The sequence below is a fragment of the Apus apus genome, chromosome 2, assembly GCF_020740795.1.
Source record: "Apus apus isolate bApuApu2 chromosome 2, bApuApu2.pri.cur, whole genome shotgun sequence".
Lineage (NCBI taxonomy): Eukaryota > Metazoa > Chordata > Aves > Apodiformes > Apodidae > Apus > Apus apus.
This window is the reverse complement of record NC_067283.1, coordinates 140,569,076-140,591,760: the sequence shown is the minus strand read 5'-3', so window position 1 is coordinate 140,591,760 and position 22,685 is coordinate 140,569,076. Positions and strand designations below refer to the sequence as shown.

Sequence of the window (22,685 nt, the reverse complement as noted above, 5' to 3'; positions counted from 1 at the left end):
GGACAGCTTCCACTAGATCAGGTTGCGCATAACCCTCTCCAACCTGACCTTGAACACTTCAGGGATGGAGCATCCACAGCTCGTCTAAGCAAACTGTTCCTATGCTTTACCATGCTCAAAGGATAGTAAGATGGAGAGGAAAAAAACAGCTTGATGCTCCTGCCATTACCAACAGGATGTGATCGCTTCAGTTAGTACTGATGGAAAATGCTGACAGATTTTTCCTTGCAACGCTGACCATCTTGCATTCCTCTGTGTATACTACAGTGATAGCAGCAATGACAGCAACTCTGTATTGTAATGTGCAAGTAGGAAATGGAGAGCAGATGTTGAGTATGCACTGCTGAGGTAAACAGCCTTCATCTATTTCAGGAAAGGAAGAGAAAAGAAAGCACACTAAACATTACAGGTCTAATTACAAGTAAATCCTGAGGATTCTAAGCAGTTGCCCACTTTTGCCTGATTTTACTCCTGTATTTGTCTTGCTTGGAAAGAAAAATGGCACTTACGTAAGCATTGGAAAGGACTAAGCAGCAGATGTGTCTTAGACAGGATTTCTTCTCTTGAGATTAGGCACCTGCAGAGCAGGTGTCTAAGTTGATCCAAGTATTTAACCCTGTTATAGCCAACAGAGACTGTATGGAGCCAGTTCATTTGATTGTAGTCTAATGTACATGACTAAGCATCACTGAATCTCTTGTCCAACCCTACACTACTAATAACAGGAGCCTTGCTGTTAGGACATTGTAAACACCCACATTTAATCAAATTCTGCTCTTTGTATCTAATTTGTAAGCAGATGAAGGAAGCATAAATGTCAGTACTGGAAAATAAAGATGACTTAAACCCCTGGACTGCATTCAGTAGTCAGAGGATTCTGGATACTCTGGCAGAGGAGTCACTTCATATACAATTGAGGCTGGAAAACAAATCAGCTTTTACAGGAACAAAACACAGAGGTTTGGAAATTTGGCTTTGATCCTAAATAATGAGTTTAATGCGAGCTAAGACACCCTAGAAGTTAGAAGCATGAAGCTAACTTGCAAGTAACCTATGTCCAATACTCTGTGGGACACACAAACTGGGAAAACACAGAGAAGGAGGCCCTGAAATTGCATTTACTATACCCTAATAATTACGGTTAACAGTTCATTACTAAATGGGATGTCACTTTTAGTTAGACCAGAAGTTCATGTTGGCAGTAAGAAACATTTATAAAAATGTATTTGGATAATTTGTTTTAACAAATGTTAATTATATGGCAAAAACAAAAATGAAAAGTATCCAAATGCAGTCAATTCTGCATCCAGCTCCACCAACCATCTCGGAACTGACAGTGCCACACAATGTGGTCACATGTCTGAGACAGACTGTATGATACAGCCAAAGCTTTTTTTTCCCTGGTGCAGTCTTATACTACGTCCCACTTTTCTAGTATTTTTTTACCAAAACTCAATCTAAATTTCATGTTCTTGTCTCAGCCTGAGCACGATAAAGCAATATACTGTGAATCTGTAATGTGATTCTTCTTGTCAGCTAGAGGAAGCAAATTATTGTAATCTAGGGAGTGAACACAGATCTTAGAATATAATCCCCTTGTAATAAAATTGCCATGTATGTCCTTAAGGTTTCTACTGGTATTGTAGCTAGTGTGCTCAATCCACCCAGATCTTCCTCAACATTACTGTGCAAATATATTCACAAGCTTTGAAGGAAGTGTCTCTGGGATCTTCTGGAAGGACTTGTATGGCAGTCATTTTTTAGATTCCCCAAATCCTTTTTTCTGCAAGCAGTAAATATTTCAATCTTGATATACAACAATGCAAAGCTGCTCTCTGACTTCCTAAACTACTAGAAAAAGTCTTTCTTCTTATGATCAACAACTTTTACACCTTACACAGGATGAGACTGAACATTTCCCTATCACAGTGATCAGTGTGGATGATTAGAAAGAACGTTTTACTTTGCTAGAGAAGCATTACAAATACGTGCTTGGCCTGCCTTGGTATCTATCTATCCATCATCCTGTCTGTCTTGATGCATTCGTAAACATGCATACATACATTGGAAACAGTTTTCATAATGCTTCACATGAAAATGGCTGTCTCTGTTTTAGTCTTTGCTCTATTATAAGCAGATATTTTCAGTTACACAAAAGAAGGAGGGAATCAGTAACCAACAACACAACATATCTTTGGTTTAGGAAAAAAAAAAAAGAGTGAAAAACATTTGAGTTCCTTAATATTTATACTAAGGTGTTTAGAGGACAAAATGCTTATTTTTTAAATGCTAAAATAAAAATCAAAGTACACAGTGTTTGAAGACTTAAAAAAGCCCTTCCCAACTGAAAACTCACATAGGACACTCCTGTCATTTAAAATATGACTCAACCTGAGAAAGACTTAAAGGTCTCTCTTCTCCTTGCTTGGAAATGAACAAGTCTCTACTGAGATTTTTTATTACTGAGAATGTTGCAATGCAGTAGTATTTCTTTCAATGTAACAGGTTTCCTGTTAGAGGTAGTTTGTCATGTCAGAGGAGATTATTATTCATTATAAGCCAGCAGCACTATTACCAGAACTCTTTTAGAAACAGAGGGTACTGATTAATTTCAGAAAAATTAGCTGCTGAAAACAGACATGAGTACTGCGGAATGGATGAGACGCTTGGAGTAACAGTTGTCAAAAAGGTGAAATAGGCTAAAACCAAGGAGCACATCAATTAAGGATGTAAAGTCACACAATTTAACAGAAAATTATGTGTTTTGCCTGCTTAATAAGAAGACACAGGCCCCTGCTGAGTATTAATGGCTAGGAGGGAGGAATTTAATGTCCAAGGCTGTGCCTTGGGCTGTTCTATAACAAACTGTCATTAAGTCTCAAGAAATAATTAGCATCAATTTTTAATTTTTTTTTAAACCCAAGAAGAAAGACTCAAACCAGACATCTTCATTTTCCCCATACATAAATTGATTGCATGTAATAGTATGTAATAGTTTGTAATAAACATTTGTAAATGTTTAATAGCTAGCACAGTAGCTAAGGTATATCCAATGCCAATCAGCAGATATTGCAAAAAGTAATATGCCAAATTCCTTTTTCCCATACAAATGAACACGAAGACATCTAACCAACAGTAAAATATCAGTATTTACAAGAATGATTATAACTGTTCTCTCAAACAGTTTTACATGCAAAGTTCAACTATGCCATCCAAGTTTACCTGAATATTTTTGCTTCCCATTTCTATTACTTCAGTGCTGTGCTGTTAGCCTTTATTGGTTTTCAATCTGTCATTGAACATTTTAATATATTCCTGTTCTAGAGAAATTCTCCAGTCTGGCTTTTCACATAACATCTTTGTTTAACTTTGTTCCACACCCTAAATTCTCATGATTCAACACATTTTGTTAGAAGATGTTGGCAATATTATGGAAAAGTGTAACTAGTCAGTTCTGGAGAACAAATGGGTTTTTCTTTGATGCTGGGATGGAGTGGTTAGGTTTTTGTTTGTTTCTCTGTTCGGTATTTTCAGAGGAGGAAGGAAAAGAAGATACCAGTGATACCATTAAATATTATTCCTCTTTCCCCATTTAGCATATGGTCACAGTGGATCTCCAGGTTTTATCTAGCCAGGAAGAGAAAAAAATCAGCTATTCTTGATGGTGATGCCTCTGCTTGGTGATTGCCATGTCACTTAGCAGCTTGGCATAATCAGCTGGGGTGGATGAATCAGTTAATGTGCCCTCTCTTGCCTCTGTGATTCACTGTCATAGTAAGGACAGCTGCCCAGGCAAACTGTTCATCACTTGAAGTTTTAAACCTAGTTATTCACATAAGCTCCCAAAATTTTACCATAATATGTTGGGCTCCTCCATGACAGGTTAAGGTATGCAGTCAGATGAACTGAAGCAGGTTGTCTTTGGAAAGGACCAGAATAAATACGTAAAGTAATAGCAACCACTTCAGTGGTCCCGGGATCATTGGGACTAAAATAAAACCTGAAATTTCACTTGATTATATTGCTTGGCTCTATAACTTTATAATGTGGTTATCTCTATTAGATATTAAAAAAAAAAAAAGGTCAATTCTATAAACTATCAGTGCCCGGGAGTTAAACACATTTGTACTCCTCCTTTTATAAGGTAGTGTTATCACCTTTCCTGGAACATTTTTCCTGACTTCACAGTGTTTTCCAGTGCACAGAGAAGTAAATCTTCTCTGGTTTACTTTTTAGCCAATTATTTTATTTTAAAATACGATATATCTTACAGTCAAACCCTCCAGTGGTGATTTTGCTTTTAAGCTGAAGTAATCAGTGGAAATCAATGTAATATAAACAATATTAGTAATACTAAAGTTATTGTTTTAGTGATATTAATAAATGAGGTCTCATTAACATATCTTACAGACTGAGATATCTCAGTGATTACAGATACTCCTTTTTTAAACTTATTTTTAATCTTGCCTCACTCTACTGCCTCAAATGACTACTGAAATTTGTATTCTGGTTTATAATTAAGAAAATACATTTATTACTCTTAGAAATAAGTATATATTAAAGATGTTAATACTTTGAACAACTGCAAATTCAGAAATGTACCATGGGAATTCATTCAAAATTGGAAAGTGAGCAGAACTGACAATATCTGAAAAATTACCTTTGCATTCAGACACGTGAAAGCTTTGAAAAAATCCCAACAGTCTGTAAATTTATAGACAAGAAGGATTTTTTCATATAGTTAAATGCTGCTTCAGTGAAAATTTATAATTTTTTGAAATTTTATGAGCAAATGAAGTCAGAATTAGTTTAGGTTTTAAAAAGGACCTATGATAGTTCCTGAGGAAATCCTATTACAACATACATACATTACAACAAAGTCTTGGCAGTCTGGCAAAGTTCCCACTGACTGGAAAAGGGGAAACATAACTCACATTTTCAAAAAGGGAAAAAAAAAGAAGACCCAGGGAACTGCAGACCAGTCAGTCTCACTTCTGTGCCCAGCAAGATCATGGAGCAGGCTCTCCTAATGCACGTGGAAAACAAAGAGGTGATTGGTGACAGCCAACATGGCTTCACAAAGGGAAAATCCTGCCTGACTAATTTGCTGGTCTTCTACAATGGGGTCACAGCATTGATGGACAAAGGAAGAGCAACTGATGTCATCTACCTGGATGTGTGCAAAGCCTTCAACACTGGCCCCAAAACATGCTGGTATCAAAGCTGGAATGGTATGGATTCAATGGATGGACCACTCATTGGGTAAGGAACTGGCTAGATGGTTGCACTCAAAAAGTGGTGATCAACAGCTCAATGTCCAGATGGTAACCTGTGATGAGTGGTGTTCCCCAAGGGTCAGTACTTGGATGAATGTTATTTAACATCTTTGTTGGTGACATGGACAGTGGCAGTGAGTGCACCCTCAGCAAGTTTGCTGACGACACCAAAGTGTGTGGTGAGATCGACTTGCTGAAGGGGAGGAATACCATCCAAAGGGACTTTTACAGGCTTGAGAGGTAGGCCAAGTACAAGGTCCTGCACCTGGGCCAGGGCAACCCAAATACAAATACAAGCTGGATAGAGAATGGATCAGAAACAGTCCAGAGGAGAAGGACTTGGGAGTAACGGCGGACAAGAAGCTCAACATGAGCCAGCAATGTGTGCTTGCAGCCCAGAAAGCCAACCATGTCCTGGGCTATATCAAAAGAGACGTGGCCAGCAGGTCGAGGGAGGTGATTCCCTGTTTACTCAGTCCTCATGAGACCCCACCTCAATTACTGTGTCCAGTTCTGAAGTCCCCAGTATGAGAAGGACATAGAGCTCTTGGAGCAAGTCCAAAGGAGGGCCACGAAGATGGTATGAGGGCTGGAGTATCTCTCCTATGAAGACAAGCTGAGAGAGTTGGGGTTGTTTGGCCTGGAGAAGTGAAGGCTCCAGGGAGACCTTATTGCAGTCTTCCAGTACCTGAAAGGGACCTACAGGAAAGTTGGGGAGGGACTTTTTACAAGGGTATATAGCGAGAGGACAAATGGTAATGGATTAAAACTGCAAGAGGGGAGATTTAGTTTTGACATTAGGAAGAAATTCTTCAATGTGAGGTTGGTGAGGCATTGGAACAGGTTGCCCAGGGTGGTCGTGGATGCCCCCTCCCTGGAAGTGTTCAAGGGCAGGTTGGATGGGGCTCTGAACAACCTGATCTAGTGGAAGGTTTCGCTGCCATGCAGAGGGATTGGAACTATATGATCTCGAATTTCCCTTCCAGCCCAAACCCTTCTATGTTTCTATCAATTTTTTTTACTGGACATAAAACATTGTTCTTAAAAATATTTTTTCTGACTAAATATTCTGTTTGGTCTAATATTTTTTATATCTGGAGGTTATGGTGTTTTTTATTTTTTAAAAACCCTGGATACCTAGTATAGACACGTCAGTTTAATAACATAATCAAAATCACAGATTTACCACAACTGCTACAGTAATACCTGGTAAAAGGTCAAAAAATAAATGGAGTGATACAAAAAAAGATATTTTTTTTATTCGGTAGCTACTTCAAACAGAAAAATATGTAGAAATAAAATGCTTGAATATTTACCATTGACAATCATTAGTTTCCAAAATGTTTAAATTTTTCTCCCTTCATTTTTAAGAACTGTATCAGAAACTGTCCCATAGTGTCAAGTAATGAGTTCTCCTGAAGTTCTCATTCACTTGACCCTTTTATAGTCTGTGTCTTTGAGTTTTTAAGTGGTGGCATTTTTTCACTATTTCATAATCTAGAGAATGAAGCACAGAAAACCCACCCCAGTGTGCCCTACTGTCACAGCTGTATGCTTGTCTGTGTGTCTATTTATGGAAGGATATTTTTTACTTTACATTGATAGCGATCTTCACAGTATTCTTTTTAACTTCTGTTATGCTTGTCCATCTTCAGAGAAGTTGTATTTGCTAATACATTCATTAAAGAGGTTGAGAGCTCCCCTATTTAAATTCAAATGCATCTCCTATTTAACTAAAAATGTTTTGTCACTGTTCAGGATAGATCAAAGTCTGTAGTGTTGAGGGGTTTTTTTCCATCTGCTGCTTCCTTTAATTCTGAATATAACTTTAATTTTGCTAACTATGGTAATTCAAGCTGCATGGAGCATGTTTGGTATAATGGTCCAAATCCAACAGTAATGGCATCATGGGGTAGCTAGTGACATCAGGTTTTTATAGATGTTTCACTGAAAGATGGTCCTTCACTGAGGATGGTGATGTTTCAGAAGCATTACATTATTGGTTAGGCTGTTTTTTTCTTCCCAACTTTATAGCAGAGTTTCAAAAGTCTAAATTTCCACATGGTCTAGAGCAAGAAAATTTTTGTTTGTTCTGAAGGTAACCCCTGTGAGTGAACGAAAAGACTTTTTATGCTGTTTACATGTGAAGCAATCTAAGCTATTAGAGGTTATCTCTTATTTTTTTAAAGAAGGAAACAGAATATAGGACAACCACATACAGCAAACACTGAGCCCTTCCTATGTTTATTTTCTGTTGGCAGAAGCTTAAAACAGAGCCTTAATTTTGCCCTAATTTTCCAAGAACTGAGCCTTCAAAGTCTTTTCTAATCTTGTCAAAGTCACTGCAAACCAGCATCAAATTAATTTGATAATATTGATTTCCTTTCTGAATGCTTACTGGAACCTTTTTCATCCTTCTGGCTTTTCTTCCCTCTTCTTCCCCTTCCTTTAAATTTATAAAAATCTGTTCTCTGTCACTTATCTGAAACTGCTGCAAGATTTCAAACTACCAGATGTATTATATTGTAATTGTGGTTTTATTTTTAATTATTTTTTTATTACTAGGTTAAATGCCTGTGTAAATCTCATTAGAGAGGTCCATATCCCAGATCTTAGATTTTAATGAACAAGCTGTATAATGACAGCCGTTTATTGTTGTGAGAAGCGTTTGTCACGCCAACGAACAGGCCCACACAGATCCTTCAGCGAAGCACAGTTATTTACATTCTTGCAAGAATGGGTGACCTAAACAAGTAGGCACACCCATAGTAAGGGGAATAACGGTTTATATTCCCTATTCCCGACGCAAAGTTCCCTCCCCTGTTTCCCCACTGGCTGGGTACTCCGGGGTTTACAGCCTACCGGCGCTTCAAATTATCCTATAAGTTTCCCGCCCGTTTACACCTTCCATTCTAGCAGTTTACTTTTTACCTTTTAAGGTAAAATTTTGACCTTTCTTCCCCCTTGGCTGTCTTCCCAATTAACAAATCTACTGGTGTCATCCTGCCCTGAGGAGCAATATAGAAGTGGCTTTGTTCGGTCTTGTTTTGGGCCATAAATCCTTCTTCCCCAGATAGAGCCCAATTCACTCCCTCAGTTTCTTGGGCCATAAACCACTCCCGGTGTCCTTGGAATGTGCAGATATCTTGCTTATCTCAAACAAACTATTATATTCCTAACACTAGGATATATATATAAAAAAAAACAAACCCGACACTATGTTTCTAACACTAGAATGCAAAAACAACACTACATTTCATTTCTAACATTGTGTATGCCAATAAGCTTTAAATTTAAGTAATTCAAGTCAGCATTCTATTGACTGTTCTGCTGTTCTGTGAAAACTGTAATTAAGATTTTTAGACATTTGAACTATATTTTCAAAGTGTAGCACTAACTGTATCTTAATTTCATCAGAAGTTATGTGGGGTTTTTTAACCTTTTCTTTTTTAAAGAGGGTATATGCTTATATTCCACTAGTGCTAAAAGTGAAGACTCTTGAAACATCTTGTTGTGTGACTGTTTCTTTTATTTAGGAATTCTGATATTTACCGATTTCACAGTATCGGTACTTAATTATTCTGCTGTGAACAACTTAATTAATTAATTTCCAAATATAACTTTTTAAAGCCTTGTTATCTACGTATATCCTAGAGACCCAGAGACCTACATTTTGCAGCAAAATCTTTTCTCTATCAACATATAAAATATTATAAGAAATAAATGCAACAGTTATTAAGCTTTAGAAGCAATATAATTCATGGATTAAACTAAATTATAAACTAGTTCAGAAGTTTTAGTCTGACCTGCTACTCTAGCACTTGTATCTTGCCATTGCCTTTCATTCAATTCACATGGAAAGGGCTAACTACTTATGAGCACATTTCAATGAAAAGTGAATTTTGTTCTAATGTTATTTGAAAATCAATTAGGAACTCCATGCACATTAAGACTTGTCACTTCTAAAAGAACAAAAGTGTTTCAAAAAGCTATTGGCAGTTCATAGTGTTCTGAGAGTGGTCTTCCTTGTAATTTTGACTTGTTATGTGATGGTTCTAAGCTAATCTTATAAATATTCTGATTTAATTCTGAAATTAGCAATTTCTCACATAATGCATTAAAAAAAATGACACCAAGTGAAGCACAGTACAGAACCTCTGGAGATACGTTTAGTTTTGCAGAAAAGGGGACAGTGAAAAGGAAACATAAAATTAATATAATTTTTTCCACAACTGATCTTAACAGTGGAAAGATCTTTACAGTTCATCTTTTCCACAGACTAAATTTACCATGAAATCAAACCCAAAATCTGCATGAATTAATTTTCAGCCGTGCCTCTGACATGGTGTTCCCGTTAGGGCTGCTGGGGAGATTCCTGGATCAATTTTTGATTGCTGGTTACTTTCCAATATCTGTTCAACATCTTTATCAGTGACCTTGATGATAAGACAGAGTGTCTTCTCAGCAGAAGAAGGAAGGGACAACCTCTTTTCACTTGTGCCTTGTGATAGAACAAGGGGCAATGGATTCCAACTCGAGCACAGGAAATTCCACCTCAACATGAGGAAGAACTTCTTTACTGTGAGGTTTACAGAGCACTAGAACAGGCTCCCAGAGAGGCTGTGGAGTCTCTTTCTCTGGAGACTTTGAAAACCTGTCTGGATGCATTTCTGAGTGACCTGTCCTAGATTTGGTCCTGTTCTGGCAGGGGGTTTGGACTCGATGATCTCCAGATGTCCCTTCTAATCCCTAACATTCTGTGATTCTGTGATTCCACTTATCAAGTAGAAAAACTGCAGGAAGAGTAGGTATAAGAAGAAAAAAAATGCAGGTTTAGAGTACTAGTGAAGGCATTTTTCACAATTACTTATCTTAAACTGAGGAATTAAGTCATAGCTCAAAATGTTTATTCTTAAACCTAGGAGTGAGAAGCAGGGTTGCCAAATGCCACTGAGACATTGTGAAATTCTATTCTTTGAAATTTAGTCTCTTAAAAAACCCTAAACACCTTTAACAGCTACCTACAATATCCCCAAACATAAGAAATTTGATTCCCCTGCAAGTTTGGCAGCACTAACATTTGCAAAGGTTATAAAATATGGCAGGCTTTAATCCCAGAGATTTTTAATTCATTCTGTGATGAGATTCCAAATGTCCTCTCATTTTTATATCTAGTTCAATTGCCCAGATGTTTGTCACATCTGCAAGAATACCCTTCTTTGGCTGTACCAGCAAAGAGTCAGTTATTTTGGAACAGATGAGGCCTTATCTATAAGCCAGTTGAGGTATTACATGAGGAATAGGGAGAAGTATTAAAATATCCTTAGAAGGAAAGAATTACATAAGAGGGATAAAAACCTGAGTGCATTTCAACTGACTTTTTTGAAACCAGACTTTCATCTGTGATGGTGGTGGCAATGTGTAAAGCAAAGTAATTAAGTGCTTAAGGGAAAAGGGAAAAACCTGAGTTTTCCTGTAAATGTGATAATCATCCGCTGTCTTCTTCTGACTTACAGAGTGGTAGATTTATGTTGCATCTTTTTTAAATTTCCTCCAAGACTCGTGAGAGTATTACAGTTAAAGCACACAATGAAAATAAATATTTATTTCAATATATATTTTATTTATTTCAATATATGTAACGAGAATGTTATATTTTTGTTAAATTAGATCCAGTGTTTATTTTGCCAGCTTGCCATTTTAATCCTTCTGTTCCTCAGGATGCATTCCATATAAACATGAGCAGTCCTGCTGTTTTTCAGACCTTTCTTGAAAGAAGAAACATGCTCAGTGTTGATATGAGGGGTTAGAATCTTTTGTCTGTTTTGCAGTTTTCACAGCTGAGACTAGTGGAAGACAATACTGAAGTATTTCTGAAACTCTTTTAGAAAGGCAGCAGAAACAGAAATAAGAAATTACTCTTTGGAGCAAAACCAGTACTTCCATAAAGTTCTTAAATGCAGTGGTAATTACATTACAGTGATAGGTTCTTTTTGGCTAGTATTCTGTACCAATTCCACTGAGCTTGTTACAGGGTTTCGAGCCAACCCTACAAAATTACTGGAAAAGTCATTTTGGCACCTTATTATAGCTTAGGCAAGGGCAAGACTATTTCTCTTATCCAATGATTTGCAAAGAATTATACCTACCTTTTCTCATAACATTAAAATGATACAAATAATAGATAAAGAGTCTTAGAACAAGCTTCTTTGGAACACTTTTTAATATCTATATATTGCTATAATTCCCAGTAAGATGTGTAGAGAATAAGCATTCAGATATCTTGTTTGTGAAAGTAAATGCTTTTAAGAACAAACTGAAATGAAATGGCAATTTAGTTAAAAACCTCTAAATTTCTTGGCACTCCTAAGAGCTGATTTTCACAGAGGCACTACAAAGGCATTCTTACATCATACACTTCACAAACACAATTTTTTTGTGCATTTTACAAGTTTTTATTCTGACTATAGGGGACAGTCTAAAGTGAAGGAAATAAGCATTTTATGTAAAAAAATTAATTGACAAAAATAGCAAGTGAAAAAACAGCCCACAGAGCTAGGCATAACCACAAGAGAATAAGCTGTTATTACTTTGGGAACTTAAAAATAAGAAAATAACTTAATCAATAAGTTTTTGTTTTGTTTTGTTGTTTTTTTGTTGTTGTTTTTTTTTAATATTAGGTGAAATATTAAATATAGACTTTGCCCAGCTGGTAGAAAGCTCATCGTAAAAGCTGCTGTAGGAGCGGAGGTGGAAGTGAGAAAGATTCTTTGAAGTACAGACTGTTGGGTTTAACATGCGTAGTGGTCTATACGAATGTAAGGTAGACATTTCGGAAAGAGCAGCAGATCTAATGCCTTGTAGCTGGCATGGATCCCTGCTCTCCTGTGAACTGCTACATAAGTGCAGCATGTTTCTGGTGTGCAGGGTTGTGTTTCTGGTGCAGCGTTGCTGCTGGTAGGTGCACCTTCCATGCCTAGCACAGGAGATAAATGAGACTCAGTAAGAACCAGAGGCTTATCATCTTCTGGTGGAAATAGCTGGCAGTTGAGTGTCCTTAGTGTAAAAGCCACCAGTCACACCTGTGGTGAAAGCACAGTAGAGAAAGAAAAAAGTTTGCCAGCTGTTGGACATTTGAGGCAGGCAGAGAGAAAAATGTAGAGTAGGAAGAAACTAAATCTAGTGCATTAAAGGAGGCAGTAATCTTGCATGTTTTAACTGATGTGAAACAAGTTAATAAAACTTTTTGTTGGAAGATAAGGTCCAATAAAGGAGGCTTGTGCAGAAAAGAGGTCTCTTGGGAGCACTCGTGCTTCCCTCCTGCCTGGTGCTGGGAGCTGTTATACTCTGTTCAGCTCTCTGGAGCTGGCAGAAGCAGCTATACCTTAACCCCTGATGGGCCAGGTGTTGTGTCACCTTTGTTGGGCTAGACTTGGCGGTGCTGAGACCGGTTTCTGGTCTTACCCCCTGCTGGGCCGAGGCAGCCACCAGACACACTGGCACCTGGTTTTCATGAGCAATTTGGGGGTTGCTGGGGTCAGACCCTCTATCAATGAATGGGGTACCCAGCCAATGGGGTGTCTTGGCCCAGGTAGACAGACGAATGAATGACCACAGGTCAGATCTGACTTAGTCCATAAAAATGGAGTTCCCGCCCAGAAGTCATCAGTTAGGTTTTTTCTTGGAGCAGTGGGGCTGTGAAGAAGCCTACCCCTTAGGCTGGGACACCACCTAAGGAGACCTCATCTTTGGTGAGTGACAGTTCTTCTATATATAATCTTGGAGAGAGTCTTGCCCCTATAGGGCAAGTGATTCCAGGTACCCGAGGGGGAGGTTTTTCCTTTGTCTGGGGAAATATGCACTTGTGGGATTATTATTACCCTTGGTAAGACTAGTAAAAAAACCCAAACCAACAAACTTATGTATCCTTAAGTAGTTGTGCTGTAGTGTATTCTGGACCGACATGCGAATCTGTGGTATTTTTGGTTTATCGGAGTGCTAAATATTGTTGATTTGAATAAATATTTATTCCTAGTAAACCCCTGTATGTTTGTGGGTGCCTCCGTTGCAGGAATGGAAAAGAATTAAGGCACGATAAAATGGGATTAAAATGTAAATTTCAGACATAACGTAAAATACAGTCATTACATCTGATAACAGCTTTCTCTTCTCCATTTTCTAAATGGGCTTAAAGATCTTGGTGTAAGTCAGAACGATTGAAATTATCGAGAACCTAAGATGTTTTAGGCAGAAAGATTGATTGTATATATGGTTTCCAAAAAACTGGAAGGATTGACAGGAGGGAGAGATGGGTTCACGAAATAGGGAAGGGTACACTTCACTATGAAATCTATCACAGTAGCATTCCAGTCGGTTCTCTGTAGTACTAAGAATCACATATGAGAGTATAATATGCAACTACAAAAGCAGGAATTTTCACAAACAGGGCTATACAAGAAAATAAAAGGAAGAAGGATGAACACACAGGTGCCATAAAACCTAAGGTGATGATAAATACAAGTGAGCAGAAAGAAAATCCAGCACAACAGAAGATAATAAGGAGGACAGTCCTTCCTGATTTATCCTGGTCATCATAATGATCAAAGATTACAAATAGAAAGGCATACAAAAAGCAGGAGAGACAAGTGAGTAAATTTGTTGGATTCAGAGTGGAAGAGGACCACTATCTACGGTGAAAAGAACAATTTTGCCCTTGGCAGATTGCACAAAAAAAAAAGATGAACATGGATGACATGGTTAAGGAATACTTTTAAAATATGGTTGACTGAATGCAGATACAGCATAATTATGGTGATGACTGCCAGTAAAAAATGTAATAAACAAAGGAGATTAATAAAAGGTGTGGAGATTACTAGGAAGGTGAAAGGTGCAGAAATATGTTATTTAACCGTATAACTGAATGGTCAGGATAAAGACAATCTTGCAGTGTACTGAATGAATGTGGTGTCAAGTATTACTTGCTTTCTTAGAAGGTAATGAAAGTTGAAAGTTTATATTTCATATGTATGTATGGATAGGAACAATTATTTGATCCAATATGAAACACTATATTCCTTAGTAAGTAGTGTGTATCATCTCACAAGGCACATTCTCATAGTTTTAGTTCTTTTTTTTGAAAAATATAAATTTATTTTGGTCACGGGTGTCCTATTATTTGAGAGTTTTTTTATAGCTTGTATTGAGTCAACAGAATATATGGAATTGATAGCTATCTTGACTTATATACAGCAACAAGGACACAGGTTCTTAATTATAGAGCTGTATTTTGATGAGCCAAAGTTCACACTGTGCTTTCCACACTTGATCTGGACAGATGCATAGAAATCAACAGTGCATGCTATTTAATTTTCAAGTAGGCATCAGCAAGAGATTTTTTTAGGAAAAACTAAATTAATAAATACATACACACAGCTATTTTAAAAGTCTTATTCCATTGACTTAATTTTTTTGGTGGTGCTAGATTTCTAGGATTAAGATCTTATGATGAGTAAATAGTTTAGTTTTGCAACGTGTCTTGCACATATGTATTAAAATTTTTTTCAAGTGCTAAAGAAAACAACTGATCTTAGATAATGAGTAATAACACATTAAGAAGATATGAAAATAGTTTGAATATATGAAGAGGATGCAGAAAGATATAAATAAACCAGACTCCTATCAATGAAGGTCGAAAACAAATTGAAGTGTGTAGGTATTGACACAAAAATGAATTCTCTATTCTGAGAATTTTTGTAGTGGAAGGTAAAATTTGCTGTACATGTCAGATGAGGCAAACAAAAGCCTTTCTAACAGGATTTTCTCTTCCATCTCTGTGCTATATACCTGTGTTATACTGATTTTTGTAAAAGAGTAATCACATTTCATAAGAAGCATATTTTCTCATTGTTGGAGATAAACTTGAAAAAGCCAAGATAAAAATATTGGATGTGTCCCTCTTCTATTGTCAAGAAAAGTTAGTTTACAGTGTAGCAAAAAATATAAAATCTTAAGAGATTTCTGTTTAGTACTGCAGAGAAAGGGGTCTCTACACATTTAAATGTTCAACATGAAAACAAGTCTGTGAATTTGCCATAAAGAAGATTATTTAATGAGCTCAAATATACACGTATGTGTATAATTAAAGAGACAGCATCTGGTTTGTTTGTTTATACTTTGCTATGAAATGTACATAATGATTCCCTGAAAGAGCATGCTGAGCAGCTGGGCACTTTATGCTTTCCGTTGGTTGATGACACCCCTCTACTAGCAGAGGGAGCTTCTCTGAGCACATTTGGGGAAGAGAAGCTTTGGGGTTGAAAAATGCAAAGAAGGAAAACTGATCTAATATTTAAAGGAATAGAAAGCAGAAAGCCTGGGGAGGGGACAGACTGGAGATGTACAGTCAGACTGCAGAGCTGGTGGAAAGAAAAATAGCATAAGGATCTGCTGTAACTGAGCGCTAGAGCTGAAATCAAGTTTAGAAAAGGATCTGCCCTGCCAGGACACAGTGACCTGGGGGAGCTCTTTTTATAATTATTCTTGTTTTCTATTTTTTCTCAGAAAATTGATTTTTCTATATAAAATGTAAAATGCTTATATTCCAAGAAAATTTGACTTACGAATGTGGGGGCCATTTCTGATATTTGTGGACATTAATGTTAAAAAGGATTCACCTTTCAGCTTTGACCCACTTTACTGATTTTGGCTGGGATACTTGTCATAGTAGATCCTGTGGTGTTATGTTTTAGATTTGCAACCAAAACTGTTGATAGCACAGGGATGTTTTAATTATTGTTGAACAGTCCTTACAGAGCATCAAGGCCTTCTCTGTTTCTTATGCTGCCCCTACCAGTAAAGAGACTGGGGATGGGCCAGAAGTTAGGAGTGGACACAGCTGAACAGCTGGCCTCAATGGCCACAGGCATCTTCCATACTGTGGGACATCACGCTCAGTGATAAAAGCTGAGGGAAAGAAAGAAAAGGCGATGTTCAGGGTTATGGTATTTGTCTTCCCCATGTAACCATTAGGTGTGATATACTCCTGCTTTCCTGGAAATGGCTAAACACCTGCCTGTCACAGTAGATAATGAATTTTTTATTCCTCTTTGCTTAAGTGCAAAGCTTTTGCTCTACATACTAAACTGTCTTTGTCTTAATCCACAAATCTCACTTTTGACACTTCTGATTCTCTCCTTCATCCCACCTGGGGCAAGCGAGTGAGCAGCTCTGTGGTCCTTGGCTGATTACTGGGGTTAAACTACAGCACCTACTTAGGGTCAGTCAAAACACATAAGCTCTTTAGGTTAGTATTTTATTTAGAAATAGAAAAGTTTATTAAGTTCTTTCTGGATAGGAATACACAATGCAGTATTTTACATGAGAGAAGATAATGATGCAACAGATGGCTATTTCACATTCAGTCTGTAAGTACACCACTTTCATAAAACAGAATGTTCGATTAGAAAAAAAAAATTATTTGTAATAAATAGACTTCCAGCTTCTTCCAGTTCCAAAATCTGAGGAAGAGCAGCAGAAGGTTAATAGATCTAATCTGTACCAGATTTTCACCAAAAGAAGACTCATTTACTTTGCTCCAGCTGCTTTGCTTCCTTTTCATGAAAAAACGAGTTGATGTAAATACTGTTCCTCATAGGTGACCAAATTTAGTCATAGATGTTGTTTATAAATATTTGTTTACAAAGATGCTACCATATGTCTTTACATATACAGTACAGAAAACACATTTGTTGGGTGGGTGGGGTTGTTTTGCATTAAGTGGCCAGGATTTGTATTAAAACACAGACTGTGCCTTTCTAAATGCAGTATTTGCAAAGAAATATTTTCATATTTTTTTTAGAAATCATGATTCTAATTATGTATTGTATTGAAGGTTGTTATAAAAAGGTATTGCTGACTTCTGTTTCTTTTCTTTAAAGGGATTGCTAACTTTTGTTTCATTCCTTTCTCTTTTTTTAGGATTTATTTATACCTGTGGTGGAACTTTAAAAGGACTTAATGGCACTATAGAAAGCCCTGGCTTCCCATATGGATATCCAAATGGTGCAAACTGTACATGGGTTATAATAGCAGAAGAAAGAAACAGAATACAGATTGTCTTTCAGTCTTTTGCTCTAGAAGAAGAATATGATTATTTGTCTTTATATGATGGGCATCCTCATCCTGCAAACTTCAGAACAAGGTAAAGAATAAATATTATTAAAATATAACTTGTATTAATGTCTTAGAAATATCTGAGAAAATAGGTAAAGTGAATGTTTTTAACTTACGGATACTTTATTATTTAGCCTTAAGGTGCACTGCCCTTAATCATAAATGTCTTAAAAATAAATGTTAAAAGTGCTTTAATTCTAGTTAAAGTGCTAAAATCAATCACATAAAAGTATTATCAAATTTTATCTTACAGATCTAATTATATAAAATTTGTCACAAAAATTAGTAAGTAGCATATTAGCATGAAAAACTGAATGTAAAGCAAATATGAGGTTGTGAAGTCTCAGTTTGCGTGATCTAGCAGAAGTGGAACTTCTGTAATATTTGCAATAGGAGGTTTTTGAGAGAGACCAGAAAAAGATAATTTATTCAAGACATAAAGAATAGGACCCACCCTGGAGCAGTAAATGAAGAGGTTTGTCTTGTGGGAAGGACTCACATGGGAGAAGTTTATTGGAGGATTGTCTCCCATGGGAGGGACCTCACAATGACAGCCTGCTTCAGGAGCATCCACCTGCTCTAGTGTGGGGCCCTTTACGGGCTGCAGGCAGGTATCTACTCCAGCATGGACCTCCATGGGCTACAGGAGGATGATCTGCCTCTCCACCATGGTCTTCAGTAGCTGCAGGGGAATCTCTGCTCCAGTGCCTGAGGCACCTCCTCTTCCTCCTTCTTCAAAGACCGTGGTGTCTGCAGAGTTGTTTCTCTTACATATTCTCACTCCTTTCTCTGCGTCAAGACTTGCGTTGGTGAATTCACTCAAAATCATGATCTGAAAGAGTATGTGAACAATATTATGCACAAGTGAGAAAGAGAAAGGAACTATTAGTGTTAGGGACTTAACATTTTCTACTGAGTTACAGTTTTAATGAGCATCGGAGGAAAAGGGCAAGAAGCCAGAAGGATTGAAGGAAGAGGAAAATAATATATCCAGAAAGGCAGATTTTTTTTCTTTGTATATCTTTTTCAAGCTACAGAAAAGGTTTATATATATTTGTGTGCACGTGTATGTTAGTATCTGTGTGTATCTATCCGTACACATAGATAGATAGATCCTTGTCTATATGTATAGATATATATTTGCAGGATTACTTTTATATTAAACTAAGCCTTCAAAGATGGAATTTTGGGGTACATTTTTTTTTAATGTCAAGAAAAAAGTTGAGAAAGCCTGGCACACTCACAAGTTTTGGTATTGTGAATTTAGGATGTCACTGCCTTCTGGTGAGGAAAAAATAAGGAAGTCTGTAGAATAGAAAGAACTAAGTCAGCACTTAAAATGATGACTAAGCCTCCATTTAGGTCTTGAAATAGAGTACTTTTGCAAGACTTACAAGATCTTGCCAGCATGTAGATACAGTAGAAAAATAGTACACATTTGTGTGAGTGGAACATTGGGTTTTAAATTAACAAAGTGCGACAGTGAAATTACACAAGTTTTACTAAATCTTTCATGGTGCTGTTTATTTTCTCAGATTGCTGTAGCGAGTAGTAAGGTGATGTTTCCTAGGGTTTTCTCTTTACAGAAGGTTTTTACTTAAGTAAACGTTTACTAAGTTATAGTTGCTTGTGGAAATTTTCTTTCTAGCATGAGAGTGGATTTTACCATTTTACTTAAGTGTGAAATCAGTCAGATTACACTCCTCACCCTGCTTAATTTTGTAACACACAAAAATGTTTTCAGGGGACTATACAAATATATTTGCAAAATATATATCTGGACAGCTAAAAAAATTGTCTCAGAAACAAGGCCACAATCTCAGATGACAAACCCACTTGCTACTTCCATATTTTGGTTGAAATAAGTTTGTGTATGATGGAAAAAGGGTTTGCAGTTAGGCTGTTTGTGAAGCTCATGACCTCTGACTGCATCTTCATTCAGTTTTGTACTTCTTCATTTAATTGTTCTCAGAATTTGATCTTACTGAAATTTACAGTCATTGACTGTCTTTAGTGAATGCTTAACTAGTTTAGATGGTACTTAAATGGCAGCTAAACAATAGCAAATGGAAGAGAAGCATGTCAGATACGGCCATTATTCAAAGTGTTCAGTGAATATTACACTTTCATCCTTGTGTTACTGTATATGCTTGATTTAGTATATTTAATATGCTAGATCTTTGCCTCAAACTATAAATAGAAAAAAATATAGAATAGTTTAAAGCTGTGAACTAAATGTAAAAAAAAAAAAAAGCTTTCCATAAATCATATTTGTAATAATCTAAAAAAAATCTGTTTCCAGAAATATAGTATTACTTACTATATTTGAACCAAGGTTTCAAGCACATTTCATACTTGGGAGTCTTTCTGGGTCATGTTATAGACACTGTCTATTTTTAGGGCTTTTTTTTGCCCTTCTTGTGCATCTTTGTGACTTTTGTTTACCCTTTTTTTCCACACTTCCCCATTTTGCTCCCTCAAAAAAAAAACCTAAAAAATAATCAGGGTTTGCTTTTATATGATTACTTTGAAATTGGAACTTTGTATACGCCTTATTTTGGAAAGCAGTTAATTCTTCTGACTGCTATTTTAAGTGAAAGTCTTGCATTTCCTGGCAGAAATCCTGTTCAGGTTTTTTTTCAAAATTTCTGCCTTTCACATAACTTTTGTGTGTTACTAGATGAATAATTTCAGCCAAGCTTTTTTAAGATTTATATCAATAGCATGTTTTCAATATTCTGGGTGCCCATCCTGAGAAACAAGAGTTTTGTTTGCATTAGTGGTAAGAAGTACCACTTTTAAATGAAATTAATAGAAGATTTGATTTGAACAGATGAAACATCACATAAATTAGCTGCTTTGCAAAAGCTGATTGGAATAATCTGATGATACATCTTGCATACAATGAATTTTTTTTTTAATGACTTGTAAATAATTTGCTGGGAGTATCAGGAGCAGGGCTGTTCCATGAAGGGCACAAGCCAGAAGCCAAGACTGTCCCTTCTCAGACTGTGCTCTCACTGACAATGCACAGTCCTGCAGAGACTGAATATGGGGGCTGGTAGCAGGATCTATCAACAGCACCATACATGGAGAGCAAAGCACCGTTTCCAGAGTTCCCCCAGGGAGTCTAGCTGAGAGCAAAAAGAAGGCCAGATATGCTTCCCACAGAGCAGGGCTGAGAGGCTCATACAGGAGGCAGCAACAGGGGCAGTGTTGTAGCAGCGTCTGGATGCCTCAATGTGGGCTGACATTGAGTCCCAGGACCCACAGGCACCAGTGGTTGGGAGTCCCAGCTGAGGCTGGTCAGGCCCAGGAAGGTCTGTTGGTTTCCTCAAGGTTCTGACACTGTAGAAAAGTCTGGGAGAAAATACTTGCCTTTGAAGGCAAGTATATCATATAAAACAAAGTATGGGACTAGCTATTCAAGTTGTTCATTGAGTACTCTTCATGTCACTCCTTGACTAGCTGCATGGAAACCATAAATAATTCTAAACGGCGCTATTAATGGCAGTGGTATGGTTCATTCATAGGTGGATGAGAGAATGGCAACCTCAGTTCTGACATTTCCTTACAAGTATTTTACTTTACCACTTGGATAATATTTTGGTTTTTTTTAAAAAAGAAATTTCTGAGCATAACATAATATACTATCAATAAATATAAAGGAGTATGTTTGTCTTTTTTTAAGGAGTAAGGTGCTTAAAACTGAACACTACTTATAAAAGAGATGTCATACTCAGTAGTTCTCAAAAACAGATTTTTCTTCTGTAGTTAGTTACTCCAGCGTGCAGTGCAATATTAGAAATAGGTTTAAATAATTAAATAACAACTTATCATTACATACCCAAGCTCTGTTCACAGTTGCAAGGGAATATATAATACTAACTAGATAATTGATTTGATATTTAAATATTAATCACAAAATTAACATTGCATGGAAATCAATGAAACAAATTCAGATCTATTTTAAACAGAGAAAAAATGCATTCCTGCTGCAACTGTACTGGGATAAACTGAATAATTCAGTCCAGTGCATTTCATCTCTTTGTGTTCTTTCATATGTTTATGTTTTATGCTTTATGTTCAGAAAGCAATCTTGCAGTAGCCAAAATGACATACTTTCCAAAGTTAAAAGTATTTAGACAATGGCAAGTCTACCAGAATGCTCTGTTAAAAAAAAATCAGAAAATTTCATGTAGTGTAGTTCTTTAAAGAAGAGGCATGGTATAGGAGTTCAGAAAACTCCACTGTTAACAAAAAAGTATTGTCATTTACTGACAGCTATTCATTTGTCTGCATAAGTAAAAAGAAGTATGAATTTGTTTATCCAAAAATCATGTGAAGTGGAGGTATGACAAACTGACCAACTGTAATTTTTAAACATGTAATAAATGTATTTTGCTTGCATTTGAGAGCCTGGAAGACCATCATCATCTATTTGCAGAGATAGTTTTAAGTGTTGATATGGTCACTGTGTCCAAAGATTTAATTGGATTAATTGAAAACTTTCCTCTACCTACTCACAGTTAATCAACTCTTAGGAAATTTGAATGGAAGGAAGCTTTAACATTCTTAATGTTTAAAAGGTGGGCTGATACTACTCTTTCCTGATCTCTTGTTTTTAAGCAAGGTGAATCATGCTTGCATCTACGTTCTACACTGGGGCAAACAAGAATCAAATGCACAGGTTACCTGATCAGTGCTTCTGAGCTGTATAGGAGAAATTCACTGAAATTACTGGAGACATCCACTGCTTTTTCTCTATTGATGAATTGCTTTCTCCTAAAACAACTCATTCCCTACATTTTTACTTCCCAATCACTTGAAGCCAAAAGAGGTATCAGAAGATTAATAAACAGATCTTTAAAATTTCAGGATACTCCTAGTGTTAAATGTACTTTGGAATGCTCTCTTCATGGTAGTACTTCCAAAGGTTTGAATTAAAGAAATCTGTATCAAATACTGGAATGAGCTCAAAACTAAACTTCAATAAAACTAAACTACTTTTTTTATTATTTTTTATTTTTTATTTTATTCCATAGCATATGAAATAACTTAAAATGGGTGCTACTGACTATAAACTTAAAATTCATTTCTTTGGTCCAAGTAATTAATAACAGAAAAAAATGGAGTAGAAATATATAAAATTGTAATGAATCCTTAATATTAATTCATATTAAATATTGTTAGGATTGTAGGCAGGTGAGTTGGCTGCTTGCTTAGCTCTGGGCTGAG

At 36.6% G+C, this 22,685-nt stretch overlaps 1 protein-coding gene across 1 annotated transcript in view; it reads left to right on the top strand.

Annotated features, from left to right (window-relative positions):
• The window catches only part of CSMD3 (CUB and Sushi multiple domains 3), a 558,931-nt gene that overhangs the window by 66,442 nt on the left and 469,804 nt on the right, over positions 1 to 22,685 (top strand). Inside the window, exon 2 of the mRNA XM_051611448.1 lies at positions 17,253 to 17,475. Within this exon, the coding sequence (XP_051467408.1) occupies positions 17,253 to 17,475 (223 nt within the window). The remainder of the gene's footprint in view (positions 1 to 17,252; positions 17,476 to 22,685) is intronic.